Source organism: Scyliorhinus canicula, chromosome 3 (assembly GCF_902713615.1).
Source record: "Scyliorhinus canicula chromosome 3, sScyCan1.1, whole genome shotgun sequence".
Lineage (NCBI taxonomy): Eukaryota > Metazoa > Chordata > Chondrichthyes > Carcharhiniformes > Scyliorhinidae > Scyliorhinus > Scyliorhinus canicula.
This window is the reverse complement of record NC_052148.1, coordinates 23,366,208-23,392,783: the sequence shown is the minus strand read 5'-3', so window position 1 is coordinate 23,392,783 and position 26,576 is coordinate 23,366,208. Positions and strand designations below refer to the sequence as shown.

Sequence of the window (26,576 nt, the reverse complement as noted above, 5' to 3'; positions counted from 1 at the left end):
CCTGCCATTTACTGTGTGAAACCACAGTTTTTCTGTTCATTCACATGTACTTCATATTGACCCTTAATGGTGTGGCACGGTGGAGCAGTGGTTAGCACTGCTGCCTCACAAGACTGGAGACCCACGTTTGATCCCGGCCCCGGGTCACTGTCTGTGTGGAGTTTGCAGAGTCTCTCAGTGTCTGCGAGGATCTCACCCCCACAACCCAAAAGATGTACAGGGAAGGCAGATTGGCTATATTGTCCCTTAACTGGAAAAATAAATGTAAACATATTGACACTGAATGTTAACGCCAAGATAGATGTTGCAAATGTTGTCTTTCAGACTCTGTGCAGTAACACTTATTCTTGTTTGTGGAAAACCTGTGGAATTTTGAGGCTTTATTCTCTTAGCAAGATTCACTTGAACCTCAAAATGTGTCCACTTTAAAGAACGTTACTTGTCCCCAAACAGGATTCAACCAAAAACTTTGGGTAAGTTCCAGGATCATAGCAGTTGAAGTAATGTACTGCATTGGCCCCCTCAGAGGAAAGGTATACATTCCCAAAACGAAAGTGTGCAAAGATTCATATGTTGGATAAGAAAGTAGACCAGTGAAGAATAGTTGAGCACACCAAGCCTATGTTCCCGAGGGTACAGAAGAATGAAAGGTACTTAAAAAGGATAGTTTTAGAATCTAATCCAGGAATGTGGGTATTACTGGCAAGACAAGCAATTATGGCCCATCCGGAAACACTTTCTGCAAGATGGTGGTGAACTTCCCTTGCAGTCCATATGGTGCAGATACATAGTGTTATTGGGAGGGATTTTAGAATTTTGATCCAGGAGTAGTGAAGGAACGGTGATATAGTTCCAAATCAGGATGTTGCGTAATTTGGAGAGGGATTTGCTAGTCGTGTTATCATGGACCTGCAGTTCATGTTTTTTCGGGTGGCAGAGGTTGGGGGTTCGGAATGGCACTGTTGAAAGTTGGTGCACTACATAGTGTAGATGGTAAGCACTGTTGACAACGTGTGCCATGGTGGATGGAGCAAATTATTACAGTGGTGTGGACCAAGTGGGCTGTTTTTGTCCTCACCGGCGGACAGCTTATCAAGTGTTATTGGAACTGCACATAATAGACAAGGGGAGAGTTTGGAACCAGGGATCATTCTCTCAGGATAAGTGTTAAGCCATTTAGAATTCCCAATCTCAAAGGATTCTGGACGCTGAGTCACTGCTTATATTAAAACATTCATTTTCAATAATCTTTGTCACAGGTAGGCTTACATTAACACTGCAATTAAGTAACTGTGAAAATCCCCTAGTTGCCATATTCCGGCGCCTGTTCGGGAAGGTTGGTGCGGGAATTGAACCGTGCTGCTGGCCTGCCTTGGTCTGCTTTCAAACCCAGCTATTTAGCCCTGTGCTAAACCAGCCCCTTAAATACGATGCAAAATGGGTCAAAAACAGTAAACAAACATGTTTAAAAGCTATGTTTTTCTGTCAGGCTCAAGCTTTGCAGAGTTTTAAATTCATAAAAACCTGGAGACATGAATCAGTAATTAATGGAGGCAATGGGGTCTCACCTCACCTGCTGGAGAGCCAGTGAGAGTCCACGGCACTTCCTTTTGGGAAGGCCCACCAAATTGAGTGGCAAATATCCCCCCCCCATCCACACCCTGAAAACATGCCAGCCGGAGGCAGGCAGCTGCACATTGCTTGGGAGTGGTGCCTACTATCGAAATTCACACACACGAGGCCCAGGGGTGGGGAGGCTGTAAGGGCCAGTGGTGGCTCTCAGCACCGCTCCTCCTCCATACCCCTTTGCTGCTCCTTCAATCAGGCACTGAACGTCTTTGAAGGAAGCACTCCCTCTGGAACCCCAGAAGAAACCCCAGGTCGACTTGTTCTGCAGGCTTCCCAAATGGAGAGTCCCCGACCCCTGATGGGTGAATACCAGGGGCAATGGGATGAGGCTTTTCAGTGGGTCCACCCTCTCACCCAATTAAATACACACTCTGCCTCGAGGGAACGTATTAAATTACACCCAGGGTGGCGGAGATATGTTTCTAAAAATGTGATTACACTTTGTCTCAAAAGCACTTTGAAGGCTACAAAAGAGAGCATAAGCGGAGACAAGTTGATCGGCAATATCTATTTCTGAAACAAGCAGTATCAAAATAACAAATTGTTGGAAGTCAGGAACTTAGGGAAAATGAATTATTTTATTGTCCTATGATCCAGGAAAGAGGATATTGAGAACGTTCTTGAAAGCAGAGGCAACAGCCAAATGGTTATGGTAGTCACTGAAGTAATAATGACAATCTTTATTGTCACAAGAAGGCTTACATTAACACTGCCACGAAGTTACTGTGAAAAGTCCCTGGTGTAAGAGAAAATGCAGGAAAAACTCAGCAGCTCTGGCAGCATTTCTGGAGAGAGGCACAAGGCTGACTTTGAGTCGAATACGTCTCTTCTTTGGAATTCTGTTTTTCTCTCCACAGATGCAGCGAGACCGGAATTTTTCCAGCACTTTGTTTTTATTTCAGATTTCCAATAGCTGCAATATTTTATTTTTAAATTACTGAAGGGGGCTTAAAACATATCGACATTGTTTAAATTATTATATTAGGCACGCCTTTGACAAAGAATTGCGTGCTCCATTGGACAATTGTAGCTTGTGGTCAATTTTAATCGGACAACACGATCTTGTCAATGGTATATCCTGCCTGCCTTGGAAAAAAGGCATACAAATTGTTGCAAAAAGATGCTTCAGTGCACAGCTGAGCAGCCTGGCCAGCAGCTAGAGGTATTATTAGCAGGAAGGTTGACCGCTGGTTGGGCCAGAGTACATACATATTTCTTGTAACGTAGACATGATTTACTGTAAAGAGTGCATTGCAATGGGGTCTTTGCAAGTGTTTTATATTGTTCAAATCTATTAAAGCTTTGAGAATTATCTAATCGTTTATTGTAATTTTCATGTAGTCCAACCTGTCAGGATAGAAGGCTATGTCTTACATGTACCCATACTCCTTGATGCGATTTCCTATTCTATGTTCTTTACAGCATTTGATTACCTTAACAACTGCTAACAAAGATAAATTAAAACATGCAGTTTGTGGGATATTATACCTTTAAAATTAAATGTGTTTTCCCTCTTTCTAAATGTATTCTTTCATGGGATGTAGTTATCATTGGCACGGTCAGCATTTGTTGCCCACCCCTAATAGCCCTTGAACTGAGCGACTTGTTCAGCCATCTCAGAGAATAGTTTCGAGTCAACCACATTTCTGTGGGTGTGAATCACGTGTAGGCCTGGCCAAGTAAGGTTGGCAGATTCCCCTCCAGAAAGAACATGAGTGAACTTTTCTTTAAAAATGACCAATGATAGTTTCGTGGTCATCGTTACTGAAACTAGCTTACAATTCCAAATATTTCATGAATTGAATTTAGATTCCATCAGCTGCCATGGTAGAATTTGAACTCTGAACATTAGTGAACGGTTGATGTGATTCAGAGGTCTTTCTTCCGAGCGAAAGAGCCAAGGCAAGAGATTGAAAAGTTCACTGGACAAGATCAAATAGTTAGTGAACACAGCCAAACTTGGCGTTTATAAAACTGTCACAGAAAGGGAAACCCAAGTAGTAAAACATTTTAACAAATTTTCAACTGTGACATTGCGAAGTAAGAAATTAAGTCAGAGAATATAAATAAATTGGCACAGTTATATAGAAGAAAAAAAGGCAAGAAACTGAAGTAATCTTAGAAATGGCTTTAACCTAACATGAGACCGCAAATCTGTGAATTCATGACCAGGTTTGCATAGATCTCAGAAATATGTTGCACTCTGGAGTAAGTTTCTGCTTTTAAAAAGATCTTTTGTTGGTCTTCTCTTGGATAAAATGTCTCCCCGCTGGGAAAAAGTGGTCTCTGCCTGTTGAGTCTTGTAATCTATTGTTGATAGTGTGCCAGTGTCAGAAAGTATCAAGGCAGCATCAGTACTTTGTGCTTCAAAGAAAATGTTACTGGCATGTTGTACAAAATAGAATAGAAATTTGAGTTCAACTCATGTTTCTAGCACAGCCTTCTGAAAGCTGTTTTTGTGTCGGCCTTTTCTACAACAATCCAAAACTAATGTTGTTACTGCGGGCTCTCTTAATAGCCCTAAGTCTCACTCTGCTTCAAATGTTTATCTGATGGTAACTTTGTAATATAAAGCACAGAGAAGTCTTTCAATTGATAAAATTTGACTGTTCCCCCACACACAAAGCATCCCTCCCCCATTTAATTAATTTCCTCAGGAAGTTAATTTTCCTAAAAGTTAAATGATTAAGCCCATACAGTATTTTCACGCAAACCAGCCTCCCATCCATTGACTATCTATAATCCCCGCTGCCTCAGAAAGGCAGCCACCATAATTAAGGACCCCACGCACCCCAACATACTCTCTTTCACCTCCTTCCGTCAGGAAAAAGATACCAAAGTTTGAGGTCACGCACCAACCGACTCAAGAACAGCATCTTCCCTACTGCCATCAGACCTTTGAATGCACCTACCTCGTATTAAGTTGATCTTTTCTCTACACCTTGCTATAACTGTAACATTATATTCTGCAGTCTCTCCTTCCTTCCTTCTGTACGGTATGCATTGTTTGTGCAGCATGCAAGAAACAATACTTTCCAGTGTATACTAATACATGTGACAATAATAAATCAAATCAAATTCACTCTGGAACCTTGGACTTATATAAACATAGAAGCAGAGAATAGAATCCCTACAGTGCAGAAGGAGGCCATTCAGCCCATCAAATCTGCACCGACCCTCTGAAAGAGCACCCTACCTAAGCCCACGTTCCCGCCTATCTACACAATACCATTTAACCTTTGGACATGAAGGGGAAATATAGCATGGTCAATTCACAATCTTATAATAATAATAATCTTTTTGTTGTCACAAGTATGAAGTAGCTGTGAAAAGCCCCTAGTCGCATCATTTCAGCACTTGTTCGGGTAAACTGGTGTGGGAATTGAACGCGCGCTGCTGGCCTTGTTCTGCATCAAAAACCAGCTGTCCAGCCAACTGAGCTAAACCTGCCCTTCTTGGACTGTGGTAGGAAACCGGAGCACCCCGAGGAAACCCATGCAGACATGGGGAAAACCTGCAATCTCTACACACAGTCACCCAAGGCCAGAATTGAACCCAAATGCCTGGCGCTTTTTTCATAATTTTAGAGTACCCAATTATTTTTTTCCAATTAAGGGGCAATTTAGTGTGGCCAATTTACCTAACCTGCATATCTTTGGGTTGTGGGGGTGAAACCCACGCAGACATGGGGAGAATGTGTAAACTCCACACAGACTGTGACCCAGAGCCGGGATTCGAACCCGGGTCCTCAGCGACTTAGACTGCAGTGCCAATTGCTGTGCCACGTGCCATCCTCCCTTCATATGAAGATGAATAAGTTTTGAAATATAGTCAGCAATAAAAGACTTGCACGGGACCCTAAGTGTTTGGGCTAAGAAATTGAACCAATTCCTGCAACAACAGTTTGGGCCCTGCACCCCAGAAATGCTCCATTTGAGTTCTCTGCGATACTGACTGCAATAGTGATAAATAGATCTCCCACACTGATACCACAGTTAAACAGCAGTGCAAATAAAAATAGCTGTTCTAAACGGTGACTAATGCATCACCTTCTGTCGACTCAAATTAGTAGCCAGTGTTCAGAAACTGTAATAATTTTTATTGGTGTCATAAGTAGGTTTACACTAACCCTGCAATGAAGTTATTGTGAAAATCCGCTAGTCACCACACTCCGGCGCCAATTCGGATACACAGAGGGAGAATTCAGAATGTCCAATTCACCCAACAAGCACGTCTTTCGGGGTTTGTGGGAGGAAATAATAAGAATAATCTTTATTATCACAAATAGGCTGACATTAACACTGCAATGAAGTTACTGTGAAAATCCCCTAGTCACCACACTCCGGTGCCTGTTCGGATACACTGAGGGAGAATTCAGAATGCCCAATTCACCTAACAGCCCATCTTTTTGGACTTGTAGGAGGAAACCGGAGCACCCGGAGGAAACACGTGCAGACATGGGGAGAACATGCAGACTCTGCAGACAGTTGACCCAAGCCAGGAGTCGAATCTGGGACCCTGGAGCTGTGAAGCAACAGTGCTAACCACTGTGCTACCATGCAAACACTATGCAATAGTAAGGAACACTATTGAAATACAGGGCAAAATAGTGCATCAAAGAAAGGCTGGCTAATGATAATGGGGTAAAGCTACACTACTTGATTAAAATCAAATGGAACAAAGAAACACTTGTCAACAAAATAGAGGAGAAACCATACTGTCAACACAAAAGTACTTCTGCACACAATAGTCAAATATGGATTGATGAGCTTCAGAAAAAGAAACACAAACATCAAGACTGCACACTAATCAATAGCGTGGCAGAGTTAAAGAATAAAATAACCCCAGAAAATCCAAGCTTCAGCATGGTTGATTTTAAATTCATGGTTGTTGAAATTACAAAATAAAATGGCTTTAGAAAAAAGCCAAGTGAAACGACGGGAATAATTTGTATACAATAGAAAGATAATTTGAGCAAATGCACTGGAAAATTGTCATTGTTGCTTTAATTTTTTGCAAGGTCAAAAGTTAAACCTGGCTATTCTGCTTTTGAGAGTCTTCTTTTTCAAAAGTTTCTGTTCTTTCTTATTTGTTTTTGTATTGTCAGCAAAGGTGGCTACAATACAGTTGACTCTTTTCCTTTATATATGCTTGCAGAAGGAATTTGTTGGTTAGTACCTGAAAATTACATGGAAGTTGCGGGCACACCAATAAACCAGTTGGGTTTTTCATGATGTCTTTCAGGGAAGGAGACCTGCCACCTTATCAGGTCTGACCTACATTCAACTCCAGTCCAGCATTATGCAGTTGACTCTTAAATTAATCCCAACAACTAGGGAAAAGGCAAAGTAATTTGTTGCAGTCCATGAGGGGCCATAGGCAGCTATCTCTCTTGGAAAGAGAAAGAGACAAGTGGTTCATAGAGATAGCTAGAGGGGGTAACACCACATCAAATCTCTGGAAGGGAAGTAAATGCAAGGAGGCCGGATTCCATGAGCTATCATAGCTGGTATGGAGATTAAACCCACACCAATGGTGTCATTCTGCACCACACTATCACTTAGCTAAGTGCTGAGGGCAGACGCCAACTACTTCAACAACATCACCAAGATCTCAGGACCAAACTTTTATCAACCTACAACTTTATATAATTTGGGTTACTAGGGATGGACAATGAATGCTGGCCTAGCCAGTGAAGGCCACATCCCGTAAATGAATAGAAAAATAATAAATTAACTTGCAAGTGCAAACACAATTTTAAATAAAAGTTGTTTTAATGTTAACAATCAGGCAACTATCACGCACATAGGAAAATCCACAAATATCAACATCAGAATAATAACCAGTGGTCTGTTTGTGGTTTTGACTGTAAATGCTATACTCATTTCAAACATGGACCTTAATCATCCAACTGAGCTACAGATAAAGCTGCAGTTTAACATCTCATCTCGAGGCACGGTTGACAATACAACACTTGCTCAGTATCACGATGGTCCTACAGTACATTAAACATTTCAGGTCAATGGCCTTTTCAAAATTTGTTCCGCATTATTGAGTATCAATGTGCAATTGTGCTAAAATCCTGGGGTGTGGCTTAAACCGGCAACTTTCTAATTAGCACAAAAATAGAGTGTAACAATCCGGTCAGGCAAAATCTGCAGCAAGGGGGAGAAAAGCATTTTGCGTTTTTTGAAAGACTCTGGATTAGCATCGTAAAGTTGTGGTTACCAAGGGAGAATGAAACGGCGGCTGTGAAAAAGGTTGAGAGGAAGCCAACGTTTTATCCACGTTTTCAATTTTTCAGCTTTGAAGAATCGAAACGCGTTTTTACTCCACATAGACTAGTAGGGCAAGGAGACGATAACTAAGCAATATCATAAATGGACAACGGGGCAGCACGGTAGCATTGTGGATAGCACAATTGCTTCACAGCGCCAGGGTCCCAGGTTCGATTCCGGCTTGGGTCACTGTCTGTGTGGAGTCTGCACATCCTCCCCGTGTGTGCATGCGTGCGCCGGTTTCCTCCTACAGTCCAAAGATGTGCAGGTTAGGTGGATTGGCCATGATAAATTGCCCTCAAGTGTCCAAAATTGCCGTAGTGTTGGGTGGGGTTACCGAGTTATGGGGATAGGGTGGAGGTGTTGACCTTGGATAGGGTGCTCTTTCCAAGAGCCGGTGCAGACTCGATGGGCCGAATGGCCTCCTTCTGCACTGTAAATTCTATGAAACTCTGTGACAAGGAATTTTAAGGGTCAACAACTTAAAGGACTTAATTTGTGAGTTAAATATTATCAACTTCAATGGTAATTGGATAATGGAGCAAGCTGTTGTCCACAACATACGAAGCAATGAGCACCAATTATGAAACCAATGGTGTAGTCATGGAACTGGTTTAAACAGTTGATTCATCAAGTCGCACATAGCAGATTCAGCCATTAACTGACAACAGACTATTGTTGAATGTACAGAAAATCAAGTCCAAACTCTTTGAATCACATCACCTGGTCAGAACTTGGCAATCTGTGAGAATCATGACAAAGCAATAATTTAATGACCAGTTCAGAATGCTTTAACTATAAAAGCAGCAAATCTATTGTGAAATTTTACCCCAATGCGAAAACTAAATTAAGGCTTATTAATTGCCTTCAGCTGCAGTTTTATTTGGCAGCTTTATTCCATATATTTTCACACTGACAATCAATTATCCGTGTCTTAAATTTTAAATATTAGCAGTGTACATCCCTCACGCAGAGCATGATGGTTGCGGCTTTCACTCAGCATTGATTTACATTTAACAGGAAATTCGATAATCAAAGCATTCTAAATCCAGTTGAACAAGCTGAGCAACTCTCCTTACCTGAACACGGCTAATAATGGTGCATAAACAGAGTCCCCATCATACACATATAAATGATCCCAGCTGCATTCTGTGGCAAAGTGAATAAATCGGAGCCTCAATATCGTGTTTGGCCTAGATTTTAAAAACAAATTCAGGTTAAGGCATTCCTTATTTACAACCCACTTAAAAGCCTCAATGTCTATGAGCAGAATAATGCAGCACTGAATCACATAAAATCAAGAGATTTACGATAAAATCACTTAACTGTGTTTTCTCCAGTCAACAAGCGTAGTAATGAGCTTGTTCCAATTATTTGTAATCTCCCTCCACTGGAACGGACATTGGAATTTGGAGCAGAAGTAGCAATTCAGCCCCTCGAGCCTACTCCGCCATTCAATCAGATCATGGTTGATTTCCTCCTGGTCTCAAATCCCCCCCCCATCCCCCCCGCCCCCGCCCCCCCCCCCCACCCCCCATACCCCCCCGCCCCGCCCCCGCCCCCCCCCCACCCCCCCACCCCCCACCCTTTAACCCCTTTTTTTTTAAAATCAGAAATATGTCCATCGCCTTAAAACCACTTAATGACTCAGTTTTTAACCACACTATGGGGCAGCAAGATCCACAATTTCACCACCCACTACGAGAAGTAGTTCCTCCTCATTTCTGTTCTAAATCTATCACCCCTCAAAAGAACAGAGAACAGTACAACACAGGAACAGGCCCTTCAGCCCTCCAAGCCTGCGCCAATCATGTGCCCTATCTAGACCAACCTCCATGCCACGTCTGTCCATGTGCCTATCCAGATAAGTCTTAAAGGTCACTAATGTATCTGCCTCAACTGCCACATTTGGCTGTGCATTGCAGGCCACCACCACCCTCAGTCTAAAAAACTTCCCCGCACATCTGCACTGAACATATCCTCCGTCACCTTGAACCTGTGCTCCCTTGTAATTATCATTTCCTCCCTGGGAAAAAGCCTTCAATTGTTCACCCTATCTATACACCTCATAATTTTGTAAACTTCTATCAGGTCGTCTCAGTTTCCGTCTCTTCAGGGAGAACAATCCCAGTTTATTCAATCTCTCCTCAACCTCTATCTGTGACCTCTCGTTCCAGATTGTCCCACAAGGAGGAACATTTGGTCTACGTTTACTTTATCAACCCCTTTTATTATTTTCTGTACCTCAATCAGATCCCCTCTCATCCATCTAAAGTCCAGTGAGTACAAGCCCAAACTGTTTAATCTCTCCTCATAGGTCAACCCTTTCATCGCCGAAATCAAGCTTTTGAACCTCCTCTGAACTGCCTCCAAAGCCACCACATACTCCTCAAATAAGGAGATCAGAACTGGTCCTACTCCTGATGTGATCTCACCAACACCCTATACAATTGCAGCACTTCAGTACTTTTATACTCCAATCCTTTCACAATAAACATTCCATTTGTCTTTTTAATTACATGCTGTATCTGCACACTGACTTTCTGCGATTCATGAACAAAGAAAGTAGATGGGTTACCGTCAGGGGAGGCAGAGGGAACCGGCAGGCAGTGCAGGGATCCCCTGTGGTCGTTCCCCTCTATAACAAGTATACCGTTTTGGATACTGTTGCGGGGGACGACTTACCAGGGGTAAGCAATAGGGCGCAGGTCTCTGGCACAGAGTCTGTCCCTGTTGCTCAGAAGGGAAGGGAGAAGAGGAACAGAGCACTTGTCATTGGGGACTCCATAGTTAGAGGAACAGACAGGAGGTTCTGTGGGAACGAAAGAGACTCACGGTTGGTGTGTTGCCTCCCAGGTGCCAGGGTTCGTGATGTCTCTGATCGTGTTTTTGGGATCCTTAAGGGGGAGGGTGAGCAGCCCCAAGTCGTGGTCCACATAGGTACCAACGACATAGGTAGGAAGAGAGATGGGGATTTGAGACAGAAATTCAGGGAGCTAGGGTGGAAGCTGAGAGCTAGAACAAACAGAGTTGTTATCTCTGGGTTGTTACCCGTGCCACGTGCCAGCGAAGTAAGAAATAAGGAGAGAGAGGAGTTGAACACGTGGCTACAGGGATGGTGCAGGAGGGAGGGTTTTGGTTTCCTGGATAATTGGGGCTCATTCTGGGGTAGGTGGGACCTCTACAAACAGGATGGTCTTCACCTGAACCAGAGGGGTACCAATATCCTGGGAGGGAGATTTGCTAGTGCTCTTCGGGGGGGTTTAAACTAATTCAGCAGGGGGATGGGAACCTAAATTGTAGACCCAGTGTACAGGATGTTGAGAGTAGTGAGGTCAGGGATAGGGTTAAAAGTTCGAAAGAGGGCACCGGCAAGCAGGACGCTGGTTTGAAGTGTGTCTACTTCAACGCCAGGAGCATCCGGAATAAGGTGGGTGAGCTTGCAGCATGGGTTGGTACCTGGGATCTCGATGTTGTGGCGATTTCGGAGACATGGGTAGAGCAGGGACAGGAATGGTTGTTGCAGGTTCCAGGATTTAGATGTTTCTGTAAGAACAGAGAAGATGGTAAAAGAGGGGGGGGTGTGGCATTGTTAATCAAGGAAAGTATTACGGCGGTAGAAAGGACGCTTGAGGACTCGTCTACTGAGGCAGTATGGGCCGAGGTTAGGAACAGTAGAGGAGAGGTCACCCTGTTGGGAGTTGTCTATAGACCTCCGAATAGTCCCAGAGATGTAGAGGAAAGGATTGCAAAGATGATTCTTGACAGGAGCGAGAGTAACAGGGTAGTTGTTATGGGGGACTTTAACTTTCCAAATATTGACTGGAAATACTATAGTTCGAGTACTATAGATGGGTCAGTTTTTGTGCAGTGTGTGCAGGAGGGTTTTCTGACGCAGTATGTAGACAGGCCAACAAGGGGCGAGGCCACATTGGATTTGGTACTGGGTAATGAACCCGGCCAGGTGTTAGATTTAGATGTAGGTGAGCACTTTGGTGATAGTGATCACAACTCGGTTATGTTTACTTTAGCAATGGGCAGGGATAGGTATATACCGCAAGGCAAGAATTATAGCTGGGGGAAAGGCAATTATGATGCTATTCGGCAAGATTTAGGAGGTATAGGATGGGGAAGGAAACTGCAGGGGATGGGTACAATCGAAATGTGGAGCTTTTTCAAGGAACAGCTACTGCGTGTCCTTGATAAGTATGTACCTGTCAGGCAGGGAGGAAGTTGTCGAGCAAGGGAGCCATGGTTTACTAAGGAAGTTGAAGCACTTGTCAAGAGGAAGAAGAAGGCTTATGTTAGGATGAGACATGAAGGCTCAGTTAGGGCACTTGAGAGTTACAAGTTAGCCAGGAAGGACCTAAAGGGAGAGTTAAGAAGAGCGAGGAGAGGACACGAAAAGTCGTTGGCAGATAGGATCAAGGAAAACCCTAAGGCTTTCTATAGGTATATTAGGAACAAAAGAATGACTCGAGTAAGATTAGGGCCAATCAAGGATAGTAGTGGAAAGTTGTGTGTGGAATCAGAAGATATAGGGGAAGCATTAAATGGATATTTTTCGTCAGTGTTTACACTGGAGAAAGACAATGTTGTCGAGGAGAACACTCAGGTTCAGTCGACCAGGCTAGATGGAATTGAGGTTCAAAAGGAGGAGGTGTTAGCAATTTTAGAAAATGTCAAAATAGATAAGTCCCCTGGGCCAGATGGGATTTATCCTAGGATTCTCTGGGAAGCCAGGGAGGAGATTGCAGAGCCTTTGTCCTTGATCTTTATGTCGTCTTTGTCGACAGGAATAGTGCCGGAAGACTGGAGGATAGCAAATGTTGTCCCCTTGTTCAAGAAGGGGAGTAGAGACAACCCTGGTAATTATAGACCTGTGAGCCTTACTTCGGTTGTGGGTAAAATGTTGGAAAAGGTTATAAGAGATAGGGTTTATAATCATCTTGAGAAGAACAAGTTGATTAGCGATACTCAACACGGTTTTGTGAAGGGTAGGTCATGTCTCACAAACCTTATTGAGTTTTTTGAGAAGGTGACCAAACAGGTGGATCAGGGTAAAGCTGTTGATGTGGTGTATATGGATTTCAGTAAGGCGTTTGATAAGGTTCCCCACGGTAGGCTATTGCAGAAAATAAGGAAGTATGGAATTGAAGGTGATTTAGCGGTTTGGATCAGTAATTGGCTAGCTGAAAGAAGACAGAGGGTGGTGGTTGATGGCAAATGTTCATCCTGGAGTTCAGTTACTAGTGGTGTACCGCAAGGATCTGTTTTGGGGCCACTGCTGTTTGTCATTTTTATAAATGACCTGGAAGAGGGTGTAGAAGGATGGGTTAGTAAATTTGCAGATGACACGAAGGTCGGTGGAGTTGTGGATAGTGCTGAAGGATGTTATAGGATACAGAGGGACATAGATAGGCTGCAGAGCTGGGCTGAGAGGTGGCAGATGGAGTTTAATGCGGAAAAGTGTGAGGTGGTTCACTTTGGAAGGAGTAACAGGAATGCAGAGTACTGGGCTAATGGCAAGATTCTTGGTAGTGTAGATGAACAGAGAGATCTCGGCATCCAGGTACATAAATCCCTGAAAGTTGCCACCCAGGTTAATAGGGCTGTTAAGAAGGCATATGGTGTGCTAGCCTTTATAAGCAGGGGGATTGAGTTTCGAAACCACAAGGTCATGCTGCAGCTGTACATAACTCTGGTGCGGCCACACCTGGAGTACTGCGTGCAGTTCTGGTCACCACATTATAGGAAGGATGTGGAAGCTTTGGAAAGGGTTCAGAGGAGATTTACTAGGATGTTGCCTGGTATGGAGGGAAGGTCTTATGAGGAAAGGCTCAGGGAATTGAGGTTGTTTTCGTTAGAGAGGAGAAGGCTGAGAGGTGACTTAATAGAGACATATAAGATAGTCAGAGGGTTAGATAGGGTGGACAGTGAGAGTCTTTTTCCTCGGATGGTGATGACCAACACGAGGGGACATAGCTTTAAATTGAGGGGTGAGAGATATAGGACAGATGTCAGAGGCAGTTTCTTTACTCAGAGAGTAGTAGGGGTGTGGAACGCCCTGCCTGCAATAGTAGTAGACTCGCCAACTTTAAGGGTATTTAAGTGGTCACTGGATAGACATATGGATGAAAATGGAATAGTGTAGGTCAGATAGGCTTCAGATGGTTTCACAGGTCGGCGCAACATCGAGGGCCGAAGGGCCCGTACTGCGCTGTAGTGTTCTATGTTCTATGTTCTAAAGACACCCAGATCCCTCTGTCCAGACATCTTTGAATCTGCTTTCCATTTAGATAATCATTTGCCTTTCACTTTTCCGGCTAAAATGGATAACCTCACACTTATCCACATTAAATTCCATCTGCCAAATATTGGCCCAATCTCCGAGCCTACCTACATCCATCTCCAAAATCTTTATCTCCTCTTCACTGCCTGCTTTCACGCAGGTTGGAGGCTAATCAGAGGTCAGAAGACTAATGCGGAGACAAAACCAGCAGCAAAGATTCTCTGATATGACTGTGAGCCACAGGTCTTCCTTGGAAACAGTTTTATGCAGACAGGAAACCTTTCCCTCGAATCCCTAAATTAAATTTACATTCTGACACTTGCTTTCCAGGCCAACATTGAAAAATCCCACTTGGACAAAGGTCAAAAGCTTCTCCATACCATCCCCCTCAGTATCCTGTGATAGAATCCATGGGTGAACCACTATTAATGAGGGAGCTGCAACAAGCAATCAAACAAATGAAAAACAACAAAGCTTCCAACCCCAATGGCATTCCAGTGAAGGTCTGGTAGACTTTCACTCACATTAAGACTATGGGCTCATCCTACGGATTTGGGAGGAAAAGTAATTCCTGCCCCAACCCCCCTCCCCAACTTCAGGCATGTGACAATTATAACGATTTTCAAGGAGGGAGATAAATCATTCTGTGGAAACTGACACAGTATGTTCTTCCTGTTTGTGGGAGGGAAAATCCTGGCATATATTCTCCTGTATCACCTCCTTCCTGTAGCTGAGGAAATCCTCCCAGAGAAACAGTGTGGCTTTGGACCTTCCAAAGAACCTACAGAGGTTTTTGTTGCCAGACACAACCAAGAAAAACATTGAGAACGCCACAGGAATATTTCATTGGATTCATAAAACTGATCAAAGCATTAGGCCCAGGATATTCTGAGGCTCTGTGAATTGTGCACTAAAGGTTGGATGTTCAAGACACTTTACCACAATCTTGCCTCATGATGATATGACTATCTTGAATAAGAGATCTGAAACAGACGCCTTCAAAATCTGGACGGGAGGATCAAATAAGCCTGCAAGGTATTATTACAACCTGTGTGATGGTGCTTATTCAACTCAAAAGATCAAGATGTCAGTATGAAGTGCCATCTAGATAAAAACTCCAACCTTAGTAACCTTCATGCTAAAACTAAACCCACTACGGTAGACTGCAGTGCCTTTGCCCACTCTGCACCAGATTTTAAGCCACTCTTAATCTCTTTCGTCCTGCCTACAGGAAACTCAAAGTTGCCCAAACAAAACTCGGATCAACTCATACTGCATCAGCCGAAGTACTTAAGATATTGAGCACTTCCCACAGCTTGCCAGAAAACTCTGAAAAGTCTGCCATTGATGAGAAGCTGGATCAGCTGCATCAACTCAGCTTTCAACAAACCACAGCAGTCAGTGTTTGACAACAAAGACCTCTGCAAGTCAACAAAAATCTTAATGTATAGAGCAATCTTTGTCACCGTGCTCCTGTACTGCCTTGAGACCTGGACTGAGCATGTGCAATGCACCATCACACAGGTTGTAATGCTAGTAATATTCCATCAGCAAAGCCCCTGCCACATCTTCTGGATTCAATGAGAAGACCATCAAACAAACGCTAATGTCTTTCTTCAGGTTAGCGCCACAAGTATTCAGGGAAAACACCTAAAAGGACAACATCAATGAGCTAGACACCATGTCCAGGACCCTGCCAGGTCTTGCTTTTGCAACTCTCAAATGGTCGAGGACAAAGAAAATGTTTCAAAGATATTCTGGAGCTCTCCTACAGCTTCCCGTACCAGCCTCCCCGGACAGGCGCCGGAATGTGGCGACTAGGGGCTTTTCAGAGTAACTTAATTGAAGCCTACTCGTGACAATAAGCGATTTTTCATTTTCAAGGCCAGCATCGTTGACAGTAATGGCCGGCATCATTGACATTAACGACCAGAAGGAGCTTGTTGCCAGTCATTTAAGGACAACAACTTGCCCATCAGGCTGAGTCATCCTTTGAGTCACAGCATCTTAGCAATGTTGCAGAATGATTTTTTTTTTCCATTCCCAGGTGTTAGAAACTATAACAGAGCAGGCAAGAACCGATTAAACAAATTGATCACACCAATAATAATAATCTTCATCAGTTGTCATAAGTAGGCTTACAGTGACACTGCAATGAAGTTACTGCAAAAATTCCCCTAGTCGCTACATTCCGGCAACTGTTCGGGTACACCAAGGGAGAATTCAGAATGCCCAATTCACTGAAGAAGCACGTCTTTCAGCTCTTGTGGGAGGAAACCGGAACACTCGGAGGAAATCCATGCAGACACTGGGAGAGCACGCAGACTCCGCACAGATAGCGACCCAAGCCAGGAATCGAGCCCAGGTCCCTGGCATTGTGAAGGAATAGTGCTGGCCACTGTGCTAGCATGCCTCCCAAATACATTGATTTCAATGGCAAGAACCTACAGTATTTGAAAAGGTTGGTATTGTGTCAAGAAGGCAAGAATAGTTAATTCGTGGTAATATACCCAAACTGAAGCGCAGATCTATTAGTGACATGATAGCACAGTGGTTAGCATTGTTGCTTCACAGCGCCAGGGTTCCAGGTTTAATTCCCGGCTTGGGTCACTGTCTGTGCGGATCCTGCATGTTCTCCCCGTGTCTGCAAGGGTTTCCTCCGGGTGCTCCGGTTTCCTCCCACCAGTTCCGAAAGATGTGCTTTCAGGTCATTTGGACATTCTGAATTCTCCCTCTGTGTACCCAAACAGGTGCCGGAATGTGGAGACTAGAGGCTTTTCACAGTACCTTAATTGCAGTGTTAATCTAAGCCCACTTGTGGCAATAAAAATTATTATTGCGACTCATTGCAAATGAAGTAATTATTTTTCTCCTCATCTACATCTAAGGAGTCTCTGATGCCGTGACTTACTTTATTGTCGATCCAGCACCCTCAAATTCCTTAAAACAAATAATTTGTGTAAACCTTGATGGAGAACAGTAATTTTTTCATTGTATAAGACAAAAGACACTGCACACATGCCACACTGGGAAGGCCACAAATAATTTGCTAATCCCAATTGCCCTGCAAAGTGCATTGAGCAACTGGTGAGAATTTCATTGCGCACTCAACTTCAGCCAGAACGCAAAGTGGTAATGGAACATCAGACACTTATGAATACCTCAGCCTTGTCTCAGGTAAGCCCTCACAGCTGAAGTCAGTGATGGCCAAAGTCATTTTTTTCCTTTTATTTGCCTGATCCTCAAACACTATTCTCAACTGCATGGGGTGGGACATGTGTACTGCCTTGATCCACTGATGTGAGACCACTCAGACATCCACACACTGCTGGTTTAGGTTTTTAAAATCGCACAGGAAGTTGTTTGGTAGCTTCACTAGATTGATTCCTCTTCTAATTGGAGACTCCTGTCATACCATAGAATGGAAAGTTGAACAAGGGTTCACTTCCAGCCTTGACAGCAAATTATGTCTGGAATAAGTGCCAGCATATTATTATGGACCAGGGTTTAGAGAACCCCAAAGTATATCATGGAGTTCACCTGACCCACAACTTTAAATAGATTTTGGTTATGGGGCGCACAAGGGCCCACTTTACAGGTGTGATGCATCAGAGATCTAAAAGTATTTTTAAACAAAAACAATGTTTATTCTATGAATCCAGTTAACGTTTTATAAACACACAGTAAACAGTTTATCAACTACCAACCCTGACCACCCACCAAAAAATACATCAATGTATAGATAAGTCTTAATAAATTCCCAAGCAACATCCATAAGTCAAACCCTTTTTAAATAAAGACAGGTTTAAATTCTCTACAGAAACAGATATTACTTTGAAATCAAGTGATTTGGAGACATTCTTTAGATTGCAGAGAGATCATAACATCTTCTTGCTGTGAATGCAGCTCTCCAACTCTGAAAACTAAACTAAACACACTGCAGGTGCCAGCTCCAAACGAAAGTAAAAGCAGAGTCAAAACTCAGCTCCACCCACACAATGACATCACTGCAGCATTTGATGAAACACATTTTTCTTAAAGGGAGTCTCACATGGCAATATGAGGGGACATACCTGGGCATCGTCTACCTTGTCAGGTAGATGATCTATGCCTTAACTTGTAATGGAAAACAATTCTACTGTGGCTAATGATCCAAGGCATTTCTTGGTACAAGGGTCTTGGGTACACACGAATCATTGGTGATCTTTACAAGTCAGGTGATTACAGAATGCACAAAGAGATTTACTGGGGAGCGATCAGCTATCTGAGCTGCTCGGACAATAACCCAGCAGTCACTGAGGCATGATCAGCTACGCAATTAGAAAACCCCTTTTCTGAGCTGATGGAAACATCCAAAAGGGAAAATCGAGTATAATATTGGACATTGTACTTTGAAAATGGGAGACTCAAATACATACTGTCCTTCGATGAGCCACGTGCATTTTGTTTTGTATTTATAGTTGCCAGGTCCATCAGTGAGGTATCCAAATGGTCCAGTTAATCTGAAAATTAAATGAAATTAATTATTATCAGTAGATTGAAAAATGCACAGTTTCTTTTACAGCTTGGCACTCTGGAAAAAAAGGTAAATACAATTATCAAATTCTTGGAGCGGGTGGATGAAGAAAGAGAGGACGAGGCATTAAAGGAATCCCTACTGGTTATGTCCCCAGACAACAATGAGGAGACAGTGATGTAGTGATTAGAACACTGGACTCGCAATTTAGAGTTTCAGGCGACAGGCCTGGGGACAATGATTCAAATCCCACTACAGCAGCTGGTGGAATTTAAACTCATCAATTAATACATTCTGGAATATAAAGTTTGTCTCGGTAATGGCAGCCATTTCAACTATCATGGATTGGGGTAAAAATCCATCCTGTTCACATATGCCCTTTAAGAAGGATACCTGCTGTTCTTCTCTCGTCAGGTTTACATCTGGCTGCAGATCCACAGCAAAATGACTAACTCTAAATGCCCTCTGAAATAGTCCAGCAACCTTCCCAACTTGCCAGAAATGAGAGGAGTGTCAAATGATGCTCACATTCCATGAAATAATATAGTTTTTTTAAAAACAGATTTGTCTTATAGTAATTTTTCCTGAAGTCTAGCGATACCTTGCACTAATCAAGGCCATAGAAAACACCATATTCAATAATTAACAAACAGAAGAACAACTGTAAGAGAAAATAATTGCACGTAAAAGACCACAACTATGGTGCAATCTACAGAATTACGAAAGGATTTTACTATAATCTACAAAGTGAATGCTGGGATTTGATTTTTATCCACATTTACATTTTGAAAAACCCAATAATTGTTCAATGTCTTTACTGTTCTCTCAATGTGCACTGTTGTTGCTGCAGAATAAATATGTCAACCCATATGGGTCGGAGCTCAGCTCTCAAGGCCCAAAGACGAATTGACAGCAGAAAATCAGCACCGGCCAACAATCTGCCCCAGAGTTTGAATTAGATTCAGGCCTCCCAATACAAATCATAGAAGATAACATGCAACGGTAATGTTCTGGGATAATCGGATTGGATTGGATTTGTTTATTGTCACGTGTACCGAGGTACAATGAACAGTATTTTTCTGCAAGCAGCTCAACAGATCATTCAATACATGGAAGAAAAGGGGATTAAACACAATTCAAGAAAATACATAATAGGGCAACACAAGATATACAGTGTACCTACATAAGCATTGGCATCGGATGAAGCATATAGGGTGTAGTGTTAATGAGGTCAGTCAATAAGAGGGTCATTTAAGAGTCTGGTGACAGTGGGGAAGAAGCTGTATTTGAAAATGAAATGAAAATGAAAATCGCTTATTGTCACGAGTAGGCTTCAATGAAGTTACTGTGAAAAGCCCCTAGTCGCCACATTCCGGCGCCTGTCGGGGAGGCTGGTACGGGAATCGAACCGTGCTGCTGGCCTGCTTTAAAAGCCAGCGATTTAGCCGAGTGAGCTAAACCAGCTCCTTTTTGAGTCTGTTCGTGAATGTTCTCAGACTTCTGTATCTCCTGCCCGATGGAAGATGTTGGAAAAGTGAGTAAGCCGGGTGGGAGAGATCCTTGATTATGCTGCCCGCTTTCCCCCGGCAGCGGGAGGTATAGATGGAGTCCATGGATGTGGGGCAGGTGTGTGTGATGGACTGGGCGGCATTCACGACTCTCTGAAGTTCCTTGCGGTCCTGGGCCGAGCAGTTGCCATACCAGGCTGTGATGCAGCCCGATTGGATGTTTTCTATAGTGCATCTGTAAAAGTTGGTACTGGTTAATGTGGACATGCCGTGTTTCCTTAGTTTCCTGAGGAAGTATAGGCGCTGTTGTGCTTTCTTTTTTTTATAAATGTTTTTTTATTGAGTTTTCATATTTTATATATGACAAATTACAAGTTATTAGAGAGAGAGAAAAAAAAGGAAAACACAAAAATTTAACATGAATATTTACAGGTAAGCATCTTCATAACAATAATTGTGGCCGCCCCCTTTAGCCAGCATACATATTTTACATTCCCCAATATGGCCGAGGCACATGTTTATAGGCATTTATTTATAGTTTGGTTTTGGGCCTTGGCTTGCCATCAAACCCCCATACCGAGCCCGTAGCCCCCCCCCCCCCTCCCCCCGGCTACCTTCCCCCGATTCCCGTCCATTTTCCCCTGGTTCTTGGCCACCCGACTATTCTTCCTCATGTACGTTGGCCACAAACAGGTCCCGGAACAGTTGCATGAATGGCTCCCACGTTCTGTGGAAGCCGTCGTCCGACCCTCGGATGGCGAATTTGATTTTCTCCATTTGGAGAGATTCCGAGAGGTCGGACAGCCAGTCTGCAGCTCTGGGTGGTGCTGCTGACCGCCAGCCAAACAGGATTCTACGGCGGGCAATCAGGGAGGCAAAGGCAAGGGCGTCCGCCCTCCTCCCCAGGAATAGATCTGGCTGGTCTGAAACCCTGAAGACCGCCACTATCGGGCATGGCTCCACCCTCACCCCCACCACTTTGGACATAGCCTCGAAGAAGGCTGTCCAGTACTCCACAAGTCTGGGGCAAGACCAGAACATGTGGGCGTGGTTGGCCGGGCCTCTCTGGCACCGCTCACATTTGTCCTCCACCTCCGGGAAGAACCTACTCATATGGTTTCTCGTTAAGTGGGCTCTATGTACCACTTTTAGTTGCGTCAGGCTGAGCCTTGCGCACGTGGAGGTGGAGTTGACCCTATGCAGTGCTTCGCTACAGAGTCCCCACCCTATCTCCATCTCCAGGTCGTCCTCCCATTTCCTTTTTGTTGCGTCCAGTACGGTGTCGTCCCTATCTACCAGTCGGTCATACATGTCACTACAGTTCCCTTTCTCTAGGATACTTGCGTCCAGTAGGTCTTCCAGTAGTGTCTGTCGTGGCGGTTGTGGGTACGTCCTTGTCTCCTTTCGTAGGAAGTTTTTGAGCTGCAGGTACCGTAGCTCGTTCCCCCCAGCTAGCTGAAATTTCTCTGTCAGTTCGTCCAGTGTTGCGATCCTGTCGTCCGTGTATAGGTCCCTGACTGTCAGTGTCCCCCCGTCCTGCCTCCACCTTTTGAAGGTGGCGTCAGTCAGTGCTGGTTTGAACCTATGGTTGTTGCAGATGGGAGCCTTGTCCGACATTCTGTACAGGCCAAATTGCTGCCGCAGTTGGTTCCAGGATTGGAGGGTGGCTGTCACCACTGGGCTGGTGGAGTGTTTTTTGGGTGGGGATGGGAGAGCTGCCGTGGCGAGGGCCCGGAGGGAGGTTCCCATGCAGGAGGCCTCCTCCGCACACACCCACTCGGCTTCTGGCTCCTGGATCCATCCCCTTACTCGCTCGGCTGTTGCCGCCCAGTGGTAGAATTGTAGATTCGGGAGGGCTAGCCCCCCCCTGGATTTTGTTTTTTGTAAGACCTTCTTTGGGATCCTAGCATTTTTACCCCCCCCCATACGAACGCCATGATATGTTTGTCCAGCGCTTTGAAAAAGGCCTTGGGGATGTAGATCGGAATGGATCTAAACAGGAAAACGAACCTGGGCAGTACGTTCATTTTGATCGTCTGGACTCTCCCCGCGAGGGAGAGCGGGAGTGTGTTCCATCTTTGCAGGTCCTTTTTAACTTCCTCCGTCAGGCTGGTGAGGTTCCATTTGTGGATCCCTTTCCAGTCATGGGCTATTTGGATCCCCAGGTAGCGGAATTTATTTCGGGCTTGTTTGAACGGCAGCCCCTTTAGTGCTGCCCCCCCCCCCCCCTTTGCGGGTGTACTGGGAAGATCTCACTTTTGCTCATGTTGAGTTTGTAGCCCGAGAAGGCTCCAAACTCTTTCAGGAGCGCTATGATTCCGTCCATGCTGCTTTGTGGGTCCGAGATATAGAGGAGCAGATCATCCGCATAGAGTGAGACTCTGTGCTCTCTACCTCCCCTTCGGATCCCCCTCCAATTTTTTGCTGCCCTGAGCGCGATTGCTAGCGGTTCGATTGCTAGTGCGAACAGCAGCGGGGACAGTGGGCATCCTTGTCTGGTGCCCCTGTGCAGCTGGAAGTATTGGGAGTTGGTATTGTTGGTCCGTACACTCGCCATGGGAGCGTTGTATAGGAGCTTTACCCAAGCGGTGAACCCTGTTCCAAGCCCGAACCCCTCCAGTACCTCTATGAGGTATTTCCATTCGACTCTGTCGAAGGCCTTTTCTGCGTCCAGGGAGACGATCACCTCTTGTGTTCTCTCCCCGGAGGGGGTCATTATCACGTTCAGCAGGCGCCTGATGTTCGCGGTAAGCTGTCTACCTTTGACGAAGCCCGTCTGGTCCTCTGTGACTACCTCAGGTACACAGTCTTCTAGCCTTTTGGCTAGGATTTTGGCCAGTATTTTGGCGTCTGCGTTCAGCAGAGATATGGGTCTGTATGACCCACATTCCGTTGGGTCTTTGTCTTTCTTAGGTATCAGCGAGATTGAGGCCTGTGCTAACGTGGGTGGCAGTGTGCCCCTAGCTAGCGAGTCTGTGAACATCTCCCGCAGGTGCGGGGCCAGCGCTGTCGCAAATTTTTTGTAGAAGTCCGCCGGGAATCCGTCCGGTCCCGGCGCCTTCCCCGTCTGCATGGAGCTAATGCTCTCCATGATCTCTCCCAGCTGTTGTGCTTTCTTGATGATAGCGTCGACGTGAGTGGGCCAGGACAAATTTTTGGTGATGTGCACCCCTAGGAATTTGAAACTGCTAACCATCTCCACCTCGGCCCCGTTGATGCTGACAGGGGTGTGTACAGTACTTTGCTTCCTGAAGTCGATGACCAGCTCTTTAGTTTTGCTGACATTGAGGGAGAGATTGTTGTCGTTACACCACTCCATTAGGTTCTCTATCTCCCTCCTGTATTCTGACTCGTCGTTATTTGAGATCCGGCCCACTATGGTCGTATCGCCAGAAAACTTGTAGATGGAGTTGGAACCAAGTTTTGCCATGACCTTTCAAAGAAAGGCAGTACTAATAAAACGCACAAATTTAAATCCCCAGTTTATGCCAGAGGCTAATCAGTCATGTCAGGAATCGGAATTACTATGTTCCATTTCAAGTTAGAACCATTCATTTTTCTGGACTCCTTTGCCATCAGGACTGTGCTGCGCTGCTGGATGACACCATGTGCCACAAAGAACAATACAGCAGAGGCTCAGGCCCTTCGGCCCTCCGAACCTGCGCCAATCATGTATCCTATCTAGACCAACCGCCTGTATCCTTCTCCCCAGTCTCTTCATGTGCCTATCCAGCTCAGTCTTAAAGGCAGCTAACGGATCTGCCTGAACCACTTCACTTGACAGTGCATTCCAGGCCACCACCACCATCCTCTGTGTAAAAAAACTTGCCCTGCACATCTCTGAGCCTTTCCCCCTCACCTTGAGCTTGTGCACCTTTGTAATTGACATTTCCTCCCTGGGAAAAGGCCTCCAACTTTTCACCCTATCTATACCCCTAATAATTTGCCTATCAGCCTCCATCACTCTAGGGAGAACAATCCCAGTTTATTCAATCTCTACTCATAGCTAATACCCTCCATACCAGGCAACATCCTGGTAAACCTTTTCTGCACTCTCTCCTTCTGGTAGTGCGGTGAGCAAAATTGGACACAGTTTTGCAAACGTGGCCTAACCAACGTTCTATATAATTAGAACAATTTTCAAGCTTTTATACTCTATACCCAGTCCTATGAAGGCAAGCATGCCATATGAAAAAAAATGAAAATGAAAATCACCTATTGTCACAAGTAGGCTTCAATGAAGTTACTGTGAAAAGCCCCTAGTCGCCACATTCCGGCGCCTGTCCGGGGAGGCTGATACGGGAATCGAACCGTGCTGCTGGCCTGCTTGGTCTGCTTTAAAAGCCAGCGATTTAGCCCTATGAGCTAAATCAGCTTTCTTTACCACCATTGCCACCTGTGCTGTCACTTTTATGGATCTGTGGACCTGCATGCCCAGATCTCTGCGTCTCTATGCTCCTGATGGTTGTGCCATTTATTTTCTAGGTCACACCTGAATTGGATCTACCAAAATGCATCACCTCACATTTGTCCGGGTTAAATTCCATCTGCCATTTCCCTGCCCAATTTTGCAGCCTATCTATCTCCTGTTGTATTCTCTGACAATCTTCATCATTAGCCGCAACTCCTGCAATCTTAGTATCATCCTCAAACGCACTAGTCAGACCCACTATGTTTTCTTCCAAGTCATTTATATATATTACAAAGAGCAGAGGTCCCAATACTGATCCCTGTGGAACACCACTAGTTACGGACCTCCATCCGGAAAAACACCCTTCCACTGCTACCCTCTGTCTTCTATGGCCAAGCCAGTTCTGGGTCCATCCAGCTACTCCACCCGACCCCATGTGATTTAATCGTGTGCACCAGCCTGTCGTGAAGGACCTGATCAAATGATTTACTAAAGTCCATGTAGACAACATCCCCAGCCCTTCCCTCGTCATTCATTTTTGTCACCTCCTCCCTCGTACAAAACAATGTTGTCTGCCGCTAAATGTGCACAGATCCTATCTCTGAGAATCTTTTCCAACAATTTCACTATCATTGACATCAAGCTCACAGCTATTTCAGGTTTGAAATAACTCATTCCAATCTGCTTTTGTCTTCTGGTTTAGGACAAGATTCTGCACCATTAAGATTGACAGTTTTGGTCTGCTATTATCTTGCTGGACTCCTGAACATAATTTTGACTTCTCCTGGGCTGAAGGCAATTTTCTATCCACTACTGAGCTCCACTGAGAGACTGCAGATCTCCAGTGAATACCATTTTGCTAGACTGCCCTATTCCACTACATGATCTGCTCCTGAGGGTTCAATTTTTTTCTCCCCTACTGGGAATTTTTCTCTCTAACCTGAGCTAGCCAACTGTTCCTGGAGGACCAAGGACAGAACACTGGGAATACCAAAAGTAGCAGTACAAACAGGAGAGTAAAATATTTGAAAATATGAGCAAAACCAGAAGATTGTAAAGAATTGCGCAGGGAAAAATATTGGGGAGATTGAAGTTATACAATCATAAGCATCACGTTTCATGTTTGTGCCAGTGCTTTAAAGGGCTATGAAATTAGCCCCTCACTCCCCTCTTTCAGAAATATGCTCAACTCCACTCTACCATTACCACCAAGCCAGGGGATCAACCCTGGTTCAATGACAAGTGCAGGAGAGCATGCCAGGAGCAGCATCAACTATAACAAAAAATGACTACTTGTATGCTAAACAGCATAAACAGCAAATAAAAGGTTAACAGAGTTAAGCAATTTCACAACAAACTTAGATCTGTAATCCTGGCCAATCCAGCCGTGAATGGTGGTGGACAATTAAACAACTCACTGGAGGAGGAAGCTCCACAAATATCTCCAGCCTCCATGATGGAGAAGCCAGCACATATATGCAAAAAACCAGGCTGAGGCATTTGCAACAATTTTCAGCCTGAAGTGCCGAATGGATGGACCATCTTGGCCTCCAACAGAGGTTCCCAGCATCACAGATGTCAGTCTTTAGCCAAAACTATTCACTCTGCGAAACGCCTGAAGGCACTGGATAGTGCAAAGGCTATGGGCCCTGACAATATCCCAGCAATAATACTGAAGACTTGTGCTCCAGAACTTGCTGCACTCCTAGCCAAGCTAGAACAGTACAACTACAACATTGGGATCTACTAGCAATGTGGAAAATTGACCAGTTATGTTCTGTACACAAGAAACAGGGCAGCTCCAACCCAGCCAAATACCACACCATCAGTCTACTCCCCATCATCAGCAAAGTGATGGAAGGGGTCATCAATATTGCTATCAAGAGGCACTAAGTCAACAATAACCTGCTCATGGATGCTCAGTTTGGGTTCCGGCAATCTC

General features: G+C 44.5%; 1 protein-coding gene across 1 annotated transcript in view; it reads right to left on the bottom strand.

Moving 5' to 3' along the window:
• Nucleotides 1-26,576, bottom strand: part of atrn (attractin) — a 382,044-nt gene that overhangs the window by 314,134 nt on the left and 41,334 nt on the right. Inside the window, exons 3-4 of the mRNA XM_038792945.1 lie at nt 18,618-18,701; nt 8,987-9,100 (exon numbers count right to left, since the gene is read on the bottom strand). Coding sequence (XP_038648873.1) covers nt 8,987-9,100; nt 18,618-18,701 — 198 coding nt within the window. The remainder of the gene's footprint in view (nt 1-8,986; nt 9,101-18,617; nt 18,702-26,576) is intronic.